General features: G+C 46.7%; 1 protein-coding gene across 2 annotated transcripts in view; it reads left to right on the forward strand.

Moving 5' to 3' along the window:
- The first annotated feature begins 13,501 nt into the window (after window positions 1-13,501).
- Window positions 13,502-17,359, forward strand: part of LOC134968917 (NADH-cytochrome b5 reductase 2) — a 77,747-nt gene continuing 73,889 nt past the window's right edge. Inside the window, exon 1 of one of the 2 annotated variants that reach the window (XM_063944494.1) lies at window positions 13,502-13,606. In XM_063944494.1, coding sequence (XP_063800564.1) covers window positions 13,604-13,606 — 3 coding nt within the window. In that variant the 5' untranslated portion in view covers window positions 13,502-13,603. The remainder of the gene's footprint in view (window positions 13,607-17,359) is intronic. The other variant, XM_063944495.1, reaches the window with a different exon arrangement.

Raw genomic sequence — 17,359 nt, forward strand, 5'->3', positions numbered from 1 at the left:
CAACTGACCGTTTTCAGGGACTGTTTGGAAAAACACAGGCGTGGCTGGGCAAACGCTGGGCGGGTGTGTGACGTCAAATCCGGAACTGAATAGTCTGAAGTGATCACAAGCGCTGAGTACAGTGGCGGAACAAGCAAGCGGTGGGCCCAGGTGCGACAAAATGCTTTGGGCCCCCCCCCCCCCCATCCAAGTCCACCCCAGGGGCAGTGCGCGCCGTAGGCGCGCGCAAAAATACATAGTGGCGTGGCTTCGTGGGGAAGGGGTGTGGCCACAAAATAATACCAACACAGTAGTCTCCATTATTCAAATTACGCCGCACAGTAGCACCACTACACCAGGTAGAGACCCTTTTACACCTTACAGCGAACAGATTCCTCTTTTTACACATTACAGCAGACAGCGTGCCCTTTTTACACATAACGGCAGACCGCGTGCCCTTGTTACACATTACGGCAGACAGCGTGCCCTTTTTACACATTACAGCAGACAGCGTGCCCTTGTTACACATAGCGGCAGACAGCGTGCCCTTTTTACACATTACGGCAGACAGCGTGCCCTTGTTACACATTACGGCAGACCGCGTGCCCTTGTTACACATTACGGCAGACAGCGTGCCCTTGTTACACATTACGGCAGACAGCGTGCCCTTGTTACACATTACGGCAGACAGCGTCCCCATTTTTACACATTACGGCAGACAGCGTGCCCTTGTTACACATTACGGCAGACAGCGTCCCCATTTTTACACATTACGGCAGGCAGATTCCCCATTTTTACACATAGCAGCAGGCAGATTCCCCATTTTTACACATAGCGTCAGGCAGTCCCCCTGTTTTACACATAGCGTCAGGCAGTCCCCCTTTTTTACACATTACGGCAGGCAGATTCCCCTTTTTACACATTGCGTCGGGCAGATTACCCCTTTTTACACATAGCGGCAGGCAGTCCCCCATTTTTACACATTGCGGCAGGCTGATTCCCCCTTTTTACACATTGCGGCAGGCAGTCCCCCCTTTTTACACATTGCGGCAGGCAGTCCCCCCTTTTTACACATTGCGGCAGGCAGTCCCCCCTTTTTACACATTGCGGCAGGTAGTCCCCCCTTTTTACACATTGCGGCAGGCAGTCCCCCCTTTTTACACATTGCTGCAGGCAGTCCCCCCTTTTTACACATTGCTGCAGGCAGTCCCCCCTTTTTACACATTGCGGCAGGTATGCCCCCCTTTTTACACATTGCGGCAGGTAGTCCCCCATTTTTACACAGTGCGGCAGGTAGTCCCCCATTTTTACACAGTGCGGCAGGTAGTCCCCCATTTTTACACATTGCGGCAGGCAGGCACAAGAAAGAAGGAAAGAAGGAAAGAAAGAAGGAAAGAAGGAAAGAAGGAAAGAAAGAGAAAGAAAGAAAGAAAGAAAGAAAGAAAGAAAGAAAGAAAGAAAGAAAGAAAGAAAGAAAGAAGAATTATACTTACCCTCTCCGCTGGCTCAGGCTCCTCGGTGCAGCGTCAGAGACGATTCCCGGGCTGGAGAGAAGGAGGAGGAGGGAGGCTGAGAAGGGAGCCGCAGCAGCGCTGTGTTACTGGTGGAGGCGCTGCTGCTGCTGCCCCTCTGCTTCCCTATAGGCTGTTCTCGGAAGACAGCCTATAGGGAAGCAGAGGGGCAGCAGCAGCAGCGCCTCCACCAGTAACAAAGCGCTGCTGCGGCTCCCTTCTCAGCCTCCCTCCTCCTCCTTCCCCCGTCTGTAGTACCGCTGCTCCTCTCCTCTCTTCGCCGGGCGGCTGTGCGCTGCGGGCAGCGGTTGCCCGCAGCGCACAGCGGCATGTAATGAGTCAGTTTGACTCATTACATGCTTGGGCCCCTGGACAGAGGCGGGCCCCAGTGCAGTGCACTGCCTGCACTGCCGGTAGTTCCGCCTCTGGCTGAGTAGGTTTTGAGCTACTCTGAAACGACACAAATTTTTTTTTTAAGGCGCTCTGCGATACAACCGTTTGCACTTCTGCTAAGCTAAAATACACTCCCAGTGGGCGGCGACATACAGTAGCGTTTGCATGGCTGCTAAAAACTGCTAGCGAGCGATCAACTCGGAATGACCCCCTCAGTCCTCATGAGTGCTGCTGACATCTGGGGTCAGTACCCAGGAGGCACCTTTGATGTCCAAAATACACGCACCGGGTGTAGTACTGGTGACCGGCGGTCTCCTGACTGCTGGTCTCCTTACCAACGCCGAGATCTCGCTGCACTCGCCACGCTGCGGGCTCGGTGGCGACCTGCGTCGCCACAGGTTCTAGTCCCACTCTATGGGTGTCGTGGACACCCACAAGTGGAAATAGTCCCTGTTGGTCGGCATGCCAACCATAGGGATAATGAGCCGTCGGGCTTGTGGAGGAGGTCATGTGACTGTCGGTCAGCTGACCGGTGGTCACATGAATACCACCCCACGCACCAACCCTTAGTATGTACAAACAGCGGAAAGACTCCTCGTCATTCATGGAGTTCTCTTTTACGTAAAAAAAAACAGAAAGCACAAAAACAACCTGCAGGGTGATGCAAGAAGGGAACAGGGGGCTACAAATAAAATCCATGAGCCACCAAACTCCACTTGTTTGTTGCTGTATCTGTCAGGCATGACCACTGTGCACATTGCTTTTTACTGCTCAGGGGCTGGTATAAAACCACAAATTGTCTGTTGCTGTGTTTGTGTCATGTAAACACGGAACGCTCAAACTGCCAGGATACACAATCTGTGCTCAAAGACACACAGCAATTCCTCTTACAGAAAGCTGTATCTCGTGTTGTGACACACCAGCTGACACAGGGCCTGATTCCAAGGTGGGAGCAAGTGTCACCGTCGCTGATGCATCTGTCCGGAAACGCAGGCACTGGCTCTGGCACGCTCAGAAAACGGGGCCAACGCACTCTAATTTTTTAGAACGCTCCTCCGCCACACCCCCAAATGGCTGCAGATTGTCACTAACCCGACACCTGCAGCCGCACAGGACCAGATCTGCATATGTGCTGTGCGGCTCCTGCACAGATCCAAAACTATCGGAGAATAGCGACGCACAGGACCAGTATGGAAATAGCGCACATCTCTCAGTCTGCCCCATAGATGCCATATGATCATTTGTTGTTGTTTTTTGACCTATTGAAAAAACACTAGGGCAGATGCATTAAGCCTGGAGAAGTGATAACGCAGTGTTAAATGCAAGGTGATAACGCACCAGCCAATCAGCACCAATATGTAAATAGACAGAAGCTGATTGGCTGGTGCGTTATCACCTTCCACTTATCACTGCTTTAGCACTTCTCCAGGCTTAATACATCTGCCCCAAACCATAATCCTCAATAAATGGGAATGAGTTTGAAGTTATGGCTAATGAAGAGCCGTAACTACGTGTGTGCCAGGTGTGCTTGGCAAACTGCGCAGTCGCCCTGAGGGCGCAACTGCCCGCATTCCAAGTCAGCGGCTTGTAATGAGTCAAATTGACTCATTACAAGCCGCCTGTGTGTGCCGGAGGAGGAGAGGACGAGGAGCATATCCCAGGCAGGTGAGAAGAAAGAGGTAGGAGGGTGAGGAGCGAGCCGCAGCAGCGCTATGTAATTGGTAGCGGCCCCACTGCAGCTGTCCCTCTCCTTCCACATAAGCTGGCCACCGCCACAGTGAATGCTGGGATGCGCTTCCCTCACAGCGGCGGCGGCCAGCCAATGCGGAAGGAGAGGGACAGCTGCATGCAGCGCCGCTACCAATTACACTGCGCTGCTGTGGCTCCGGAGTCCCCCTCCCTCCTCCTCCTTCTTCCCTGCCTCCGGAGCTGCCAGCACCGAGGAGCCTGACTGCCTGAGCCAGCGGAGAGATGGTAAGTATCAACTATTCTGTCTGTCTATCCTGACGGAATGTGTAAAAAGGGGGGCGCTGGCTGCCGTAATGTGTAAAAAGGGGGACGCTGGCAGCCATAATGTGTAAATAGGGGATGCTGTCTGCCGTAATGTGTAGGGATGCTGTCTGCCGTAATGTGTAAAAAGGGGGACTGGCTGCCGTAATGTGTAAAAAAAGGACGCTGTCTGCTGTAATGTGTAAAAGGGGCTCTACCTGCCGTAATGTGTAAGAAGAGGACGCTGTCTGCTGTAATGTGTAAAAGGGGCTCTACCTGGTGTAGTGGCGCTACTGTTTGGCGTAATTTGAATAATGGAGACTACGGTGCAATATGAATTGGTATTATTTTCTGGCCACACCCCCTTCCTCATTAAGCCACGCCCCTATATATATTTTACGTGCCTACAGTGCGCACTGCCCCTATTTTACATAATGGGGGGACGCCAATGCCGTTTCTTGCACACAGCGCTAAAATGTCTAGTTACGGCACTGGGCTAATGTATTCCTGTACAGATGGAATATGGTTGTAATCCCTATTTATGTTGGGCAAAGTCACGCTGGCGATGGGAATGCCATATTTTATTGGCTGGGAAAGTGCAGTTACTGAGCGAGTATATGCTGACTATGTAAGTGTAGCAGTAAAGTGTACAGAGGATTCTCTACAGGACCGGAACTTAACCACCAAACCTCTGCACTTATTAACCTTAAGACTAATCTACACAAGAGTGCAAAATACTATATGTGCGGGGTTAATGACATTGGGGGAGATGTACCAAGCCTTGGAGAGCAATAAAGTGGATAGAGAATGAACTAACAACCAATCATAATCAGCATTTTACAATCTATGTGTTTCCACTGCCGGTAACACATTTTTGGGTGGGATCAAGATTTTTTAACATGTTTAATATTCCCAATTCCTCAACACGACCAACGGGGGGATCGGGAAATTGTGGCAGTCTGACGCTGATATATAGGAGACTCTAATAATAATGTACAGAAGAGGCTACAGTGAACCATACAATACATACATAATGTGCAGGATGTACTAATGGGATTCAGTATGATATGTCGGCTGTCGGGATCCCCGTCAGCGGGAATACCGGCATCAAGCGCAGTGTGTCCCCTCACGGGTTAGCTGCGCTCGCCACGCTATGGGCCTGGTTGACAGAAAACAAGACCTGCACATTCTGCACCTGCAGTGGAGATTTCTAACTCTGGTCTTTAGGAATTGCACAGCTGCAGCTGGAGAAACAGAGGTCCGGGTTTTCCAGCTCACCCAGAGACAGCAGGAAGTCAGAAGCAGGAGAGAAGTTTAAAAGTCCTATTCATCCACTGCAGGTTGCACTGATGCCTGTTAGAGGCCAGTGATCAGGGAACAGTTTGTAGTGGCAGGACTGTGGACATTGGCCGTGCCAGGAGAGCATGGCATGTGTGGCTGCAAGCCACTGCTGCGGATTAACTATTGAGCACAAGGAGTGCCAGAATTTTTTATGTTTGTTTGCTTATTTTTCAGTTATGTACCTGTGTGACCAGGCCAAAGCCTGTGTATGCTTTGAACAGTGTCTGATGCCAGTAAAGACACTCTGTTTTATCTGGAAGACCTGCCTCAAGAGTTCTCATTTCCAGTACCCGGTTTACAATACATATGTACACAGTATTGTGCAAAAGTTTTAGGAATGGGTGGAAAAAATGCTGCAAAGCAAGAGTATTTTACAAAAAAAATTAGAAGTATTCATTTTTTTTATCAAGTAACAAAATGCATAGTGAATGAACAGTAGAGAAATCTAAATCAAATCAATATTTGGTGTGACCATCCTTTGCCTTCAAAACAGCATCAGTTCTAGGTACACTTGCACACAGTTTTTATTTTCATAAACCTGAAAACAAAACCTTCTAATTTTTGGTTCTGAGCATGCTCAATCATGCTCTTACTGAACAATGTGAATAGTCTCCGATTCGCATTGTTAAGTCTGCAGTGTGATGAGCGCCCGCTGTACAGTATGCCCAGCTCCAGCCTCCCAAAAGCTATAAATCGATAAAAATGTGTACTACTGTATATATATATATATATATATATATATATATATATACAGCAGTCAGGCTCGGCACTCCTCGCTGGGAAAGAATACTTGCTGTGGTGCCATCTGAGGATGTTAGCTATCCTTTGTATAGAGTGAAAAGCAGCGGCACTCGACAGACTGATTAATGAAATGTGAAGCCTTTATTACGGTCCTACGCCGTTTCGGGGTAATCCCCCGTCTTCAGGGACAAGCAATACATACACACATACACACACACATACATATATACAGTTACACACACACACACACACACACACACACACACACACACACATTTTGTATATAAACCGTGTAAATATAAATGTATACAGACTAATATAATGCCTATGTACACATTTTAATCAATTTATAAGCTTTTGGGAGGCTGGGCATACAATTGCCGCTCGTTTCAAGATCCTGCAGGGACTGATGGGAAAATGTCCTCCCTCCCTGCATTTTTTGTCAGATTTATGGATTTTCTTTATACAACGCCATTCTGAAATAGTGTTATATAAACTAAAGTAAAAATGTTTCGGTAAGTTACAGTTTTGATGCTTGCTGAGTAGCATAAAACGTTAAACCACAGTAGAGATAAATAGATCTACTGTGCGCTATTCAGCGAGATGGGTATAAACGGAGAAGATAATTATTGCTGAACAGCAGGGTTACATTAAAAAAGCGGAAACACTTGTTTCCGCATTCTTATCTTGATAATAAATGTCCTGAAGGGATGCGGTCATGTGACCGGCACTCGGGATCCCAGCGGTCACCATGCCAGGAACGCAAGCGACCAAAATGCTGTCAGACAGAATGCCGACCCACAGAGACTATTCCCACTCGGGGGGTGTCCACGGCATAGAGTGGAAATAGAACCTGTGGCGAGCGCAGCCCAGAAGGGGCTTTGTCGAGGGATCCCCAGCATCGGTCTCCCAGCCCCAACCCATCCTGAATAGGGGATCAGTACGAAATCCCGCTGGACGGGATCCCGGCGGTCGGAATACAGACACTGGAATCCCAACCAGTACAATCCCGACAGGGGGGCGAGCGCAACGCAGCCCCTTGCGGGCTCGCTGCGCTCGCTACGCTTGGCACACTAATTTATTCTCCCTCTATGGGTGTCATGGACACCCACGGAGGGAGAATATGTTGGTATTGTGCAGGTCGGGATTCCGGTGTCGGGATTCCGTCCGGTGGGATCTTGGCCGCATCCACTGAATAGAGGCCAATCTTGTGCATAACTTATAATGTGTTATGTGGGTAGAAATCAGATTACTGCAAAATAACATAACAGTAAGAACAACACAGATTCTGTGAATCTGCGGTGATGCAACTGCTGGTAGACTACAAGTCCCAGCATATTATGCTGGGACCTGTAGTTCAATAACATCCAATTCTCTGCTATAGGGGGTCATTCCGAGTTGTTTGCTCGTTATTTTTTTTCGCTACGGAGCGATTAGTCGCAAACTGCGCATGCGCAATGATCGCAGTGCGCCTGTGCCAAGTAAATTAGCACAAAAGTTTGGTATTTTACTCACGGCATAACGAAGATTTCTCTGACGTCCTAGTGGATGCTGGGACTCCGTCAGGACCATGGGGAATAGCGGCTCCGCAGGAGACAGGGCACAAAATTTAAAAGTTTGACCACTAGGTGGTGTGTACTGGCTCCTCCCCCTATGACCCTCCTCCAAGCCTCAGTTAGGTTTTTGTGCCCGTCCGAGCAGGGTGCAATCTAGGTGGCTCTCCTAAAGAGCTGCTTAGAAAAAGTTTGTTAGGTTTTTTATTTTCAGTGAGTCCTGCTGGCAACAGGCTCACTGCAACGAGGGACTTAGGGGAGAAGAAGTGAACTCACCTGCGTGCAGGATGGATTTGCTTCTTAGGCTACTGGACACTAGCTCCAGAGGGACGATCACAGGTACAGCCTGGATGGGTCACCGGAGCCGCGCCGCCGACCCCCTTGCAGATGCCGAATAGAGAAGAGGTCCAGAAACCGGCGGCAGAAGACGTCTCAGTCTTCATGAGGTAGCGCACAGCACTGCAGCTGTGCGCCATTGCTCTCCGCACACTTCACACCAGCGGTCACTGAGGGTGCAGGGCGCTGGGGGGGGGCGCCCTGGGCAGCAATGTAATATACCTATTCTGGCTAAAATATATCACATATAGCCCCTGGGGCTATATGGATGTATTTAACCCCTGCCAGGTTCCAAAAAAACCGGGAGAAGAAGCCCGCCGAAAAGGGGGCGGGGCCTATTCTCCTCAGCACACAGCGCCATTTTCCTGCCCAGCTCCGCTGCGAGGAAGGCTCCCAGAACTCTCCCCTGCACTGCACTACAGAAACAGGGTAAAAACAGAGAGGGGGGGCACTTATTGGCGATATTTATAATATTTGAGCTGCTATAAAGGGAACACACTTATATAGCGCTTGGGTGTGTGCTGGCAAACTCTCCCTCTGTCTCCCCAAAAGGCTAGTGGGGTCCTGTCTTCTATCAGAGCATTCCCTGTGTGTCTGCTGTGTGTCGGTACGTGTGTGTCGACATGTATGAGGACGATGTTGGCGTGGAGGCGGAGCAATTGCCTGTAATGGTGATGTCACCCCCTAGGGAGTCGACACCAGAATGGATGGCTTTGTTTATGGAATTACGGGATACAAACGTATTTTCCAGTAGGGCCACACGTTATATGATCACGGCAATGAAGGAGACTTTGCATATCTCTGATACTGCAAGTACCACAAAAAGGGGTATTATGTGGGGTCTGAAAAAACTACCTGTAGTTTTTCCTGAATCAGAGGAATTGAATGACGTGTGTGATGAAGCGTGGGTTACCCCTGATAAAAAACTGCTAATTTCAAAGAAGTTATTGGCATTATACCCTTTCCCGCCAGAGGTTAGGGCGCGCTGGGAAACACCCCCTAGGGTGGACAAGGCGCTCACACGTTTATCCAAACAAGTGGCGTTACCGTCTCCTGATACGGCCGCCCTCAAGGATCCAGCTGATAGGAGGCTGGAAAATACTCTAAAAAGTATATACACACATACTGGTGTTATACTGCGACCAGCAATCGCCTCAGCCTGGATGGGCAGTGCTGGGGTGGCTTGGTCGGATTCCCTGACTGAAAATATTGATACCCTAGATAGGGACAGTATTTTATTGACTATAGAGCAATTAAAGGATGCGTTCCTTTATATGCGAGATGCACAGAGAGATATCTGCACTCTGGCATCAAGAGTAAGTGCGATGTCCATATCTGCCAGAAGAAGTCTATGGACACGACAGTGGTCAGGCGATGCGGATTCCAAACGGCATATGGAAGTATTGCCGTATTAAGGAGAGGAATTATTTGGGGTCGGTCTATCGGATTTGGTAGCCACGGCAACAGCCGGGAAGTCCACCTTTTTACCTCAAGTCCCCTCCCAACAGAAAAAGCCGCAGTCTTTTCAGCCGCAGTCCTTTCGTTCCTATAAGAACAAGCGAGCAAAAGGACATTCATATTTGCCCCGAGGCAAAGGAAAGGGTAAGAGACTGCACCAAGCAGCCCCTTCCCAGGAGCAGAAGTCCTCCCCGGCTTCTGCAAAGGCCTCAGCATGACGCTGGGACCTTACAAGCGGACTCAGGGGCGGTGGGGGGTCGCCTCAAGAATTTCAGCGCACAGTGGGCTCACTCGCAGGTGGACCCCTGGATCCTGCAGGTAGTATCTCAGGGTTACAGGTTTGAATTCGAGAGGTCTCCCCCTCGCCGGTTCCTAAAGTCTGCTTTGCCAACGTCTCCCTCCGACAGGGCGACGGTATTGGAAGCCATTCACAAGCTGTATTCTCAGCAGGTGATAGTCAAGGTACCCCTTCTACAACAGGGAAAGGGGTATTACTTCACGCTATTTGTGGTACCGAAGCCGGACGGCTCGGTAAGACCTATTCTAAATCTGAAATCTCTGAACCTGTGCATACAAAAATTCAAGTTCAAGATGGAGTCACTCAGAGCAGTGATAGCGAATCTGGAAGAGGGGGATTTTATGGTGTCCTTGGACATCAAGGATGCTTACCTTCATGTCCCAATTTGCCCTTCACACCAAGGGTACCTCAGGTTCGTGGTACAAAACTGTCATTATCAGTTTCAGACGCTGCCGTTTGGATTGTCCACGGCACCCAGGGTCTTTACCAAGGTAATGGCCGAAATGATGATTCTTCTTCGAAGAGAAGGCGTATTAATTATCCCTTACTTGGACGATCTCCTGATAAGGGCAAGATCCAGAGAACAGCTGGAGGTCGGAGTAGCACTAACTCAAGTAGTGCTCCAACAGCACGGGTGGATTCTGAATTTTCCAAAATCCCAACTGATCCCGACGACACGTCTGCTGTTCCTAGGGATGATTCTGGACACTGTTCAGAAAAAGGTATTTCTTCCGGAGGAGAAAGTCAGGGAGTTATCCGAACTAGTCAGGAACCTCCTAAAACCAGGGACAGTGTCTGTGCATCAATGCACAAGAGTCCTGGTAAAAATGGTGGCTTCTTACGAAGCGATTCCATTCGGCAGATTCCATGCACGAATTTTTCAGTGGGATCTGCTAGACAAATGGTCCGGATCGCATCTGCAGATGCATCAGCGGATAAAATTGTCGACAAGGACAAGGGTCTCTCTGCTATGGTGGTTGCAGAGTACTCATCTGTTAGAGGGCCGCAGATTCGGCATACAGAACTGGGTCCTAGTGACCACGGATGCCAGCCTGAGAGGCTGGGGAGCGGTCACACGAGGAAGAAACTTCCAGGGCGTGTGGTCAAGCCTGGAAACGTCTCTTCACATAAATATACTGGAGCTAAGAGCAATCTACAATGCTCTAAGCCTGGCAAAACCTCTGCTTCAGGGTCAGCCGGTGTTGATCCAGTCGGACAACATCACGGCAGTCGCCCACGTAAACAGACAGGGCGGCACAAGAAGCAGGAGGGCAATGGCAGAAGCTGCAAGGATTCTTCGCTGGGCGGAAAATCATGTGATAGCACTGTCAGCAGTGTTCATTCCGGGAGTGGACAACTGGGAAGCAGACTTCCTCAGCAGACACGATCTTCACCCGGGAGAGTGGGGACTTCATCCAGAAGTCTTCCACATGATTGTGGTCCATTGGGAAAGACCAATGGTGGACATGATGGCGTCCCGCCTCAACAAAAAACTGGACAGGTATTGCGCCAGGTCAAGAGACCCTCAGGCAATAGCTGTGGACGCTCTGGTAACACCATGGGTGTACCAGTCAGTGTATGTGTTCCCTCCTCTGCCTCTCATACCCAAGGTACTGAGAATTATACGGCAAAGGGGAGTAAGAACGATACTCGTGGCTCCGGACTGGCCAAGAAGGACTTGGTACCCGGAACTTCAGGAGATGCTCACGGAAGATCCGTGGCCTCTACCTCTAAGAAGGGACCTGCTTCAGCAGGGACCGTGTCTATTCCAAGACTTACCGCGGCTGCGTTTGACGGCATGGCGGTTGAACGCCGGATCCTAAGGGAAAAAGGCATTCCGGAAGAGGTCATCCCTACCCTGGTCAAAGCCAGGAAGGAGGTGACTGCACAACATTATCACCGCATTTGGAGAAAATATGTTGCATGGTGTGAGGCCAAGAAGGCCCCGACAGAGGAATTTCAACTGGGTCGATTCCTACATTTCCTGCAAACAGGATTATCTATGGGCCTCAAATTAGGGTCCATTAAGGTTCAAATTTCGGCCCTGTCGATATTCTTCCAGAAAGAATTGGCTTCAGTTCCTGAAGTTCAGACTTTTGTAAAAGGAGTACTACATATACAGCCCCCGGTTGTGCCCCCAGTGGCACCGTGGGATCTCAATGTAGTTTTGGATTTTCTCAAATCCCATTGGTTTGAGCCACTCAAATCGGTAGATTTGAAATATCTTACATGGAAAGTAACCATGCTACTGGCTCTGGCTTCAGCCAGGAGAGTGTCAGAATTGGCAGCTTTATCATATAAAAGCCCATATCTGATTTTCCATTCGGACAGGGCAGAATTGAGGACGCGTCCTCATTTTCTGCCTAAGGTGGTATCAGCGTTTCACCTGAACCAGCCTATTGTGGTGCCTGCGGCTACTAGCGATTTGGAGGATTCCAAGTTGCTGGACGTTGTCAGAGCATTGAAAATATATATTTCAAGGACGGCTGGAGTCAGAAAATCTGACTCGCTGTTTATACTATATGCACCCAACAAGCTGGGTGCTCCTGCTTCTAAGCAGACGATTGCTCGTTGGATTTGTAGCACAATTCAACTGGCACATTCTGTGGCAGGCTTGCCACAGCCTAAATCTGTCAAGGCCCACTCCACAAGGAAGGTGGGCTCATCTTGGGCGGCTGCCCGAGGGGTCTCGGCATTACAACTCTGCCGAGCAGCTACGTGGTCAGGGGAGAACACGTTTGTAAAATTCTACAAATTTGATACCCTGGCTAAGGAGGACCTGGAGTTCTCTCATTCGGTGCTGCAGAGTCATCCGCACTCTCCCGCCCGTTTGGGAGCTTTGGTATAATCCCCATGGTCCTGACGGAGTCCCAGCATCCACTAGGACGTCAGAGAAAATAAGATTTTACTTACCGATAAATCTATTTCTCGTAGTCCGTAGTGGATGCTGGGCGCCCATCCCAAGTGCGGATTGTCTGCAATACTTGTACATAGTTATTGTTACAAAAAAATCGGGTTGTTTATTGTTGTGAGCCATCTTTTCAGAGGCTCCTATGTTATCATACTGTTAACTGGGTTCAGATCACAAGTTGTACGGTGTGATTGGTGTGGCTGGTTTGAGTCTTACCCGGGATTCAAAATCCTTCCTTATTGTGTACGCTCGTCCGGGCACAGTATCCTAACTGAGGCTTGGAGGAGGGTCATAGGGGGAGGAGCCAGTACACACCACCTAGTGGTCAAACTTTTAAATTTTGTGCCCTGTCTCCTGCGGAGCCACTATTCCCCATGGTCCTGACGGGGTCCCAGCATCCACTACGGACTACGAGAAATAGATTTATCGGTAAGTAAAATCTTATTTTTTCATCGTTCTGGTGATCGGAGTGTGATTGACAGGAAGTGGGTGTTTCTGGGCGGATACTTGCCGTTTTATGGGAGTGTGCGGAAAAACGCTGGCGTTTCTGGGAAAAACGCGGGAGTGTCTGAAGAAACGGGGGAGTGTCTGGGCGAACGCTGGGTGTGTTTGTGACGTCAAACCAGGAACGAAACTGACTGAACTGATCGCAGTGACAGAGTAAGTCTCGAGCTACTCAGAAACTGCTAAGAAATTTCTATTCGCAATTCTGCGAATCTTTCGTTCGCAATTCTGCTATGCTAAGATTCACTCCCAGAGGGCGGCGGCCTAGCGTGTGCAATGCTGCTAAAAGCAGCTAGCGAGCGAACAACTCGGAATGAGGGCCATAGTGCAGTAACTAGTACTGCAGTTATAAGAGTAGTCCTTTCTGAAATAGAGCTTCCTAGTCCCAGGTAACGCAGCAACTGCACCATGCCTAACTCCTCCCTGTCACTGTACCCAGCAGGTACTGTAGCCCCAGCAAGGGAGGAGGTGCCTGTACTATAGGGGCGGGGGGCAGGCTCTGGGGGTAGTATCAGGAGTCTCTCTTGCAGGATGTGCCTGATGGCTTGATACAAGAAGAAACAGAGACCTGGTACTGCAGGGAGAAGACATGGTGAGTGCTGTGCTTGTATATCAGTGTATATAGGCTTCCTGTTCCCTGATAAATCTGCATTATTACCTGTACATAGTCTTCCTGCCTCTCTCTGCTAATTAACTCCTTCACTGCAGCAGAGGCACAAGGATCATGCATTCGCACAACTGGGATGGGATCATTAATGCTGCAAATGTGCATCAGACATTGGCATAATAAAATGAAAAGTGGCAGCATAATGTAACATCTATATACTGCATACACAGTCAGTAAGGCTAATGTTACATCTATATATACTGCATACACAGTCAGTAAGGCTAATGTTACATCTATATACTGCATACACAGTCAGTAAGGCTAATGTTACATCTATATACTGCATACACAGTCAGTAAGGCTAATGTTACATCTATATACTGCATACACAGTCAGTAAGGCTAATGTTACATCTATATACTGCATACACAGTCAGTAAGGCTAATGTTACATCTATATACTGCATACACAGTCAGTAAGGCTAATGTTACATCTATATACTGCATACACAGTCAGTAAGGCTAGTGTTGCAAAGTAACACCTATATTCTGCATGGGTACACACTGGAGCGATGTCGCTCCAGAACGCCGTTTTGGAGCGACATGTCGCTTTCATCGCTCAGTGTGTATCCAGGAATGCACGCTCCCGCGGTCGCATGCGGCAGACGCTTGGTTTGTTGCATATCCAACCAAGCGCCCATCGCTAGCGTCCTGTGTCATGTTAATGAAGGACGGAACATGCTCGTTCCGTCCTTCAGTAAAGTCGCCCCAGTGTTTAGGGGCAATTCGGGTTTATCGGAGATTCGTTCCTCTGTCGGAACGAATCCCCGTCGCACCAGTGTGTACCCAGCTTTAGGCTAATGTATCAAAGTAACATCTATTTACTGTATACACAGTAAGGCTAATGTAACATCTATACACTGCATACACAGTAATAATAGTGTAATATATATATATATATATACTGTATACACAGTAAGGCTAATGTAACACCTACATACTGTATACACAGTAAGGCTAATGTAACATCTATATACTCTGTATACACAGTAAGGCTAATGTAACATCTATACACTGCATACACAGTAATAATAGTGTAACATATATATATATATGTATATATATATACATACTGTATACACAGTAAGGCTAATGTAACACCTACATACTGTATACACAGTAAAGCTAATGTAACATCTATATACTCTGTATACACAGTAAGGCTAATGTAACATCTATATACTGTATATACAGTAAGGCTAAAGTTACATCTATATACTGTATATACAGTAAGGCTAATGTAACATCTATATACTGTATACACAGTAAGGCTAATGTAACATCTATACACTGCATACACAGTAATAATAGTGTAACATATATATATATATATATATATATATATACTGTATACACAGTAAGGCTAATGTAACACCTACATACTATATACACAGTAAGGCTAATGTAACATCTATATACTCTGTATACACAGTAAGGCTAATGTAACATCTATACACTGCATACACAGTAATAATAGTGTAACATATATATATATATACCGTATTTGCCGGCGTATAAGACGACTGGGCGTATAAGACGACCCCCAACATTTCCACTCAAAATATAGAGTTTGTTATATACTCGCCGTATAAGACTACCCCCTTCCACACACCAAATAAAACGTAAAAGAACATCAGATTTGTGACATACTGTATATTATGACCTGATAAGAGATTTGGATAGGGAGTATTTATCAAGGTATGCATAAGAAGGGGGGAGGGGGCGAGGAGAAAGTTGTAAAATGTATAAAAGTATACCCCTGTGTGCATTTATTGTTACCGGTTTCACATGAGTGCCATTAGTATTAGTGCCATTACAGTACCTGTCATTGTTACCATTGTACGGCCACAACGCGACTGCAGCGCCTCCGGCCAGTCCCTGCATCTCCCTGTAATTGGTACTAGTGACCCGCCGCGGCCGCACTGGATACCGCGCGATACTGGATGGTATGTAGAATGAGGTGGGCGGGCATCGGGAGGCCACTATGGGCACCGGGTGAGTATCGGAAGGCCACTATGGCAGCTATGTCTATCCCAACTGAAGTGCACCCGGCGTATAAGACGACCCCCCCACTTGGAGGCATGTTTTTCAGGGCAAAAAAGTAGTCTTATACGCCAGCAAATACTGTATATACTGTATACACAGTAAGGCTAATGTAACACCTACATACTGTATACACAGTAAAGCTAATGTAACATCTATATACTCTGTATACACAGTAAGGCTAATGTAACATCTATATACTGTATATACAGTAAGGCTAATGTTACATCTATACACTGTATATACAGTAAGGCTAATGTAACATCTATATACTGTATACACAGTAAGGCTAATGTAACATCTATATACTGTATACACAGTAAGGCTAATGTAACATCTATACACTGCATACACAGTAATAATAGTGTAACATATATATATATATATATATATATATATTGTATACACAGTAAGGCTAATGTAACACCTACATACTGTATACACAGTAAGTCTAATGTAACACCTACATACTGTATACACAGTAAAGCTAATGTAACATCTATATACTCTGTATACACAGTAAGGCTAATGTAACATCTATATACTGTATATACAGTAAGGCTAATGTTACATCTATATACTGTATATACAGTAAGGCTAATGTAACATCTATATACTGTATACACAGTAAGGCTAATGTAACATCTATATACTGTATACACAGTAAGGCTAATGTAACATCTATACACTGCATACACAGTAATAATAGTGTAACATATATATATATATATATATATATATACATACTGTATACACAGTAAGGCTAATGTAACACCTACATACTATATACACAGTAAGGCTAATGTAACATCTATATACTCTGTATACACAGTAAGGCTAATGTAACATCTATACACTGCATACACAGTAATAATAGTGTAACATATATATATATATATATATATATATATATATATATACTGTATACACAGTAAGGCTAATGTAACATCTATATACTGTATATACAGTAAGGCTAAAGTTACATCTATATACTGTATATACAGTAAGGCTAATGTAACACCTACATACTGTATACACAGTAAAGCTAATGTAACATCTATATACTCTGTATACACAGTAAGGCTAATGTAACATCTATATACTGTATATACAGTAAGGCTAAAGTTACATCTATATACTGTATATACAGTAAGGCTAATGTAACACCTACATACTGTATACACAGTAAAGCTAATGTAACATCTATATACTCTGTATACACAGTAAGGCTAATGTAACATCTATATACTGTATATACAGTAAGGCTAATGTTACATCTATATACTGTATATACAGTAAGGCTAATGTAACATCTATATACTGTATACACAGTAAGGCTAATGTAACATCTATATACTGTATACACAGTAAGGCTAATGTAACATCTATATACTGTATATACAGTAAGGCTAATGTAACATCTATATACTGTATACACACATACCCTCCAACATTTTTCACATAAAAATTGGTGCAAATTCGAAAATGGCCTATACTTTCAGTGGAAGTTTGGAGAGCCAAAAATCGGTTCAGACCATAAAAAAACAACGTACTGTACCTGCCAAAAAGGTACAGTTGGAGGGTATGTACACAGTAAGGCTAATGTAACATCTGGTTCCGGTATGAATGGTCGACC

Source organism: Pseudophryne corroboree, chromosome 11 (genome assembly GCF_028390025.1).
Source record: "Pseudophryne corroboree isolate aPseCor3 chromosome 11, aPseCor3.hap2, whole genome shotgun sequence".
NCBI classification, from domain to species: Eukaryota; Metazoa; Chordata; class Amphibia; order Anura; family Myobatrachidae; genus Pseudophryne; species Pseudophryne corroboree.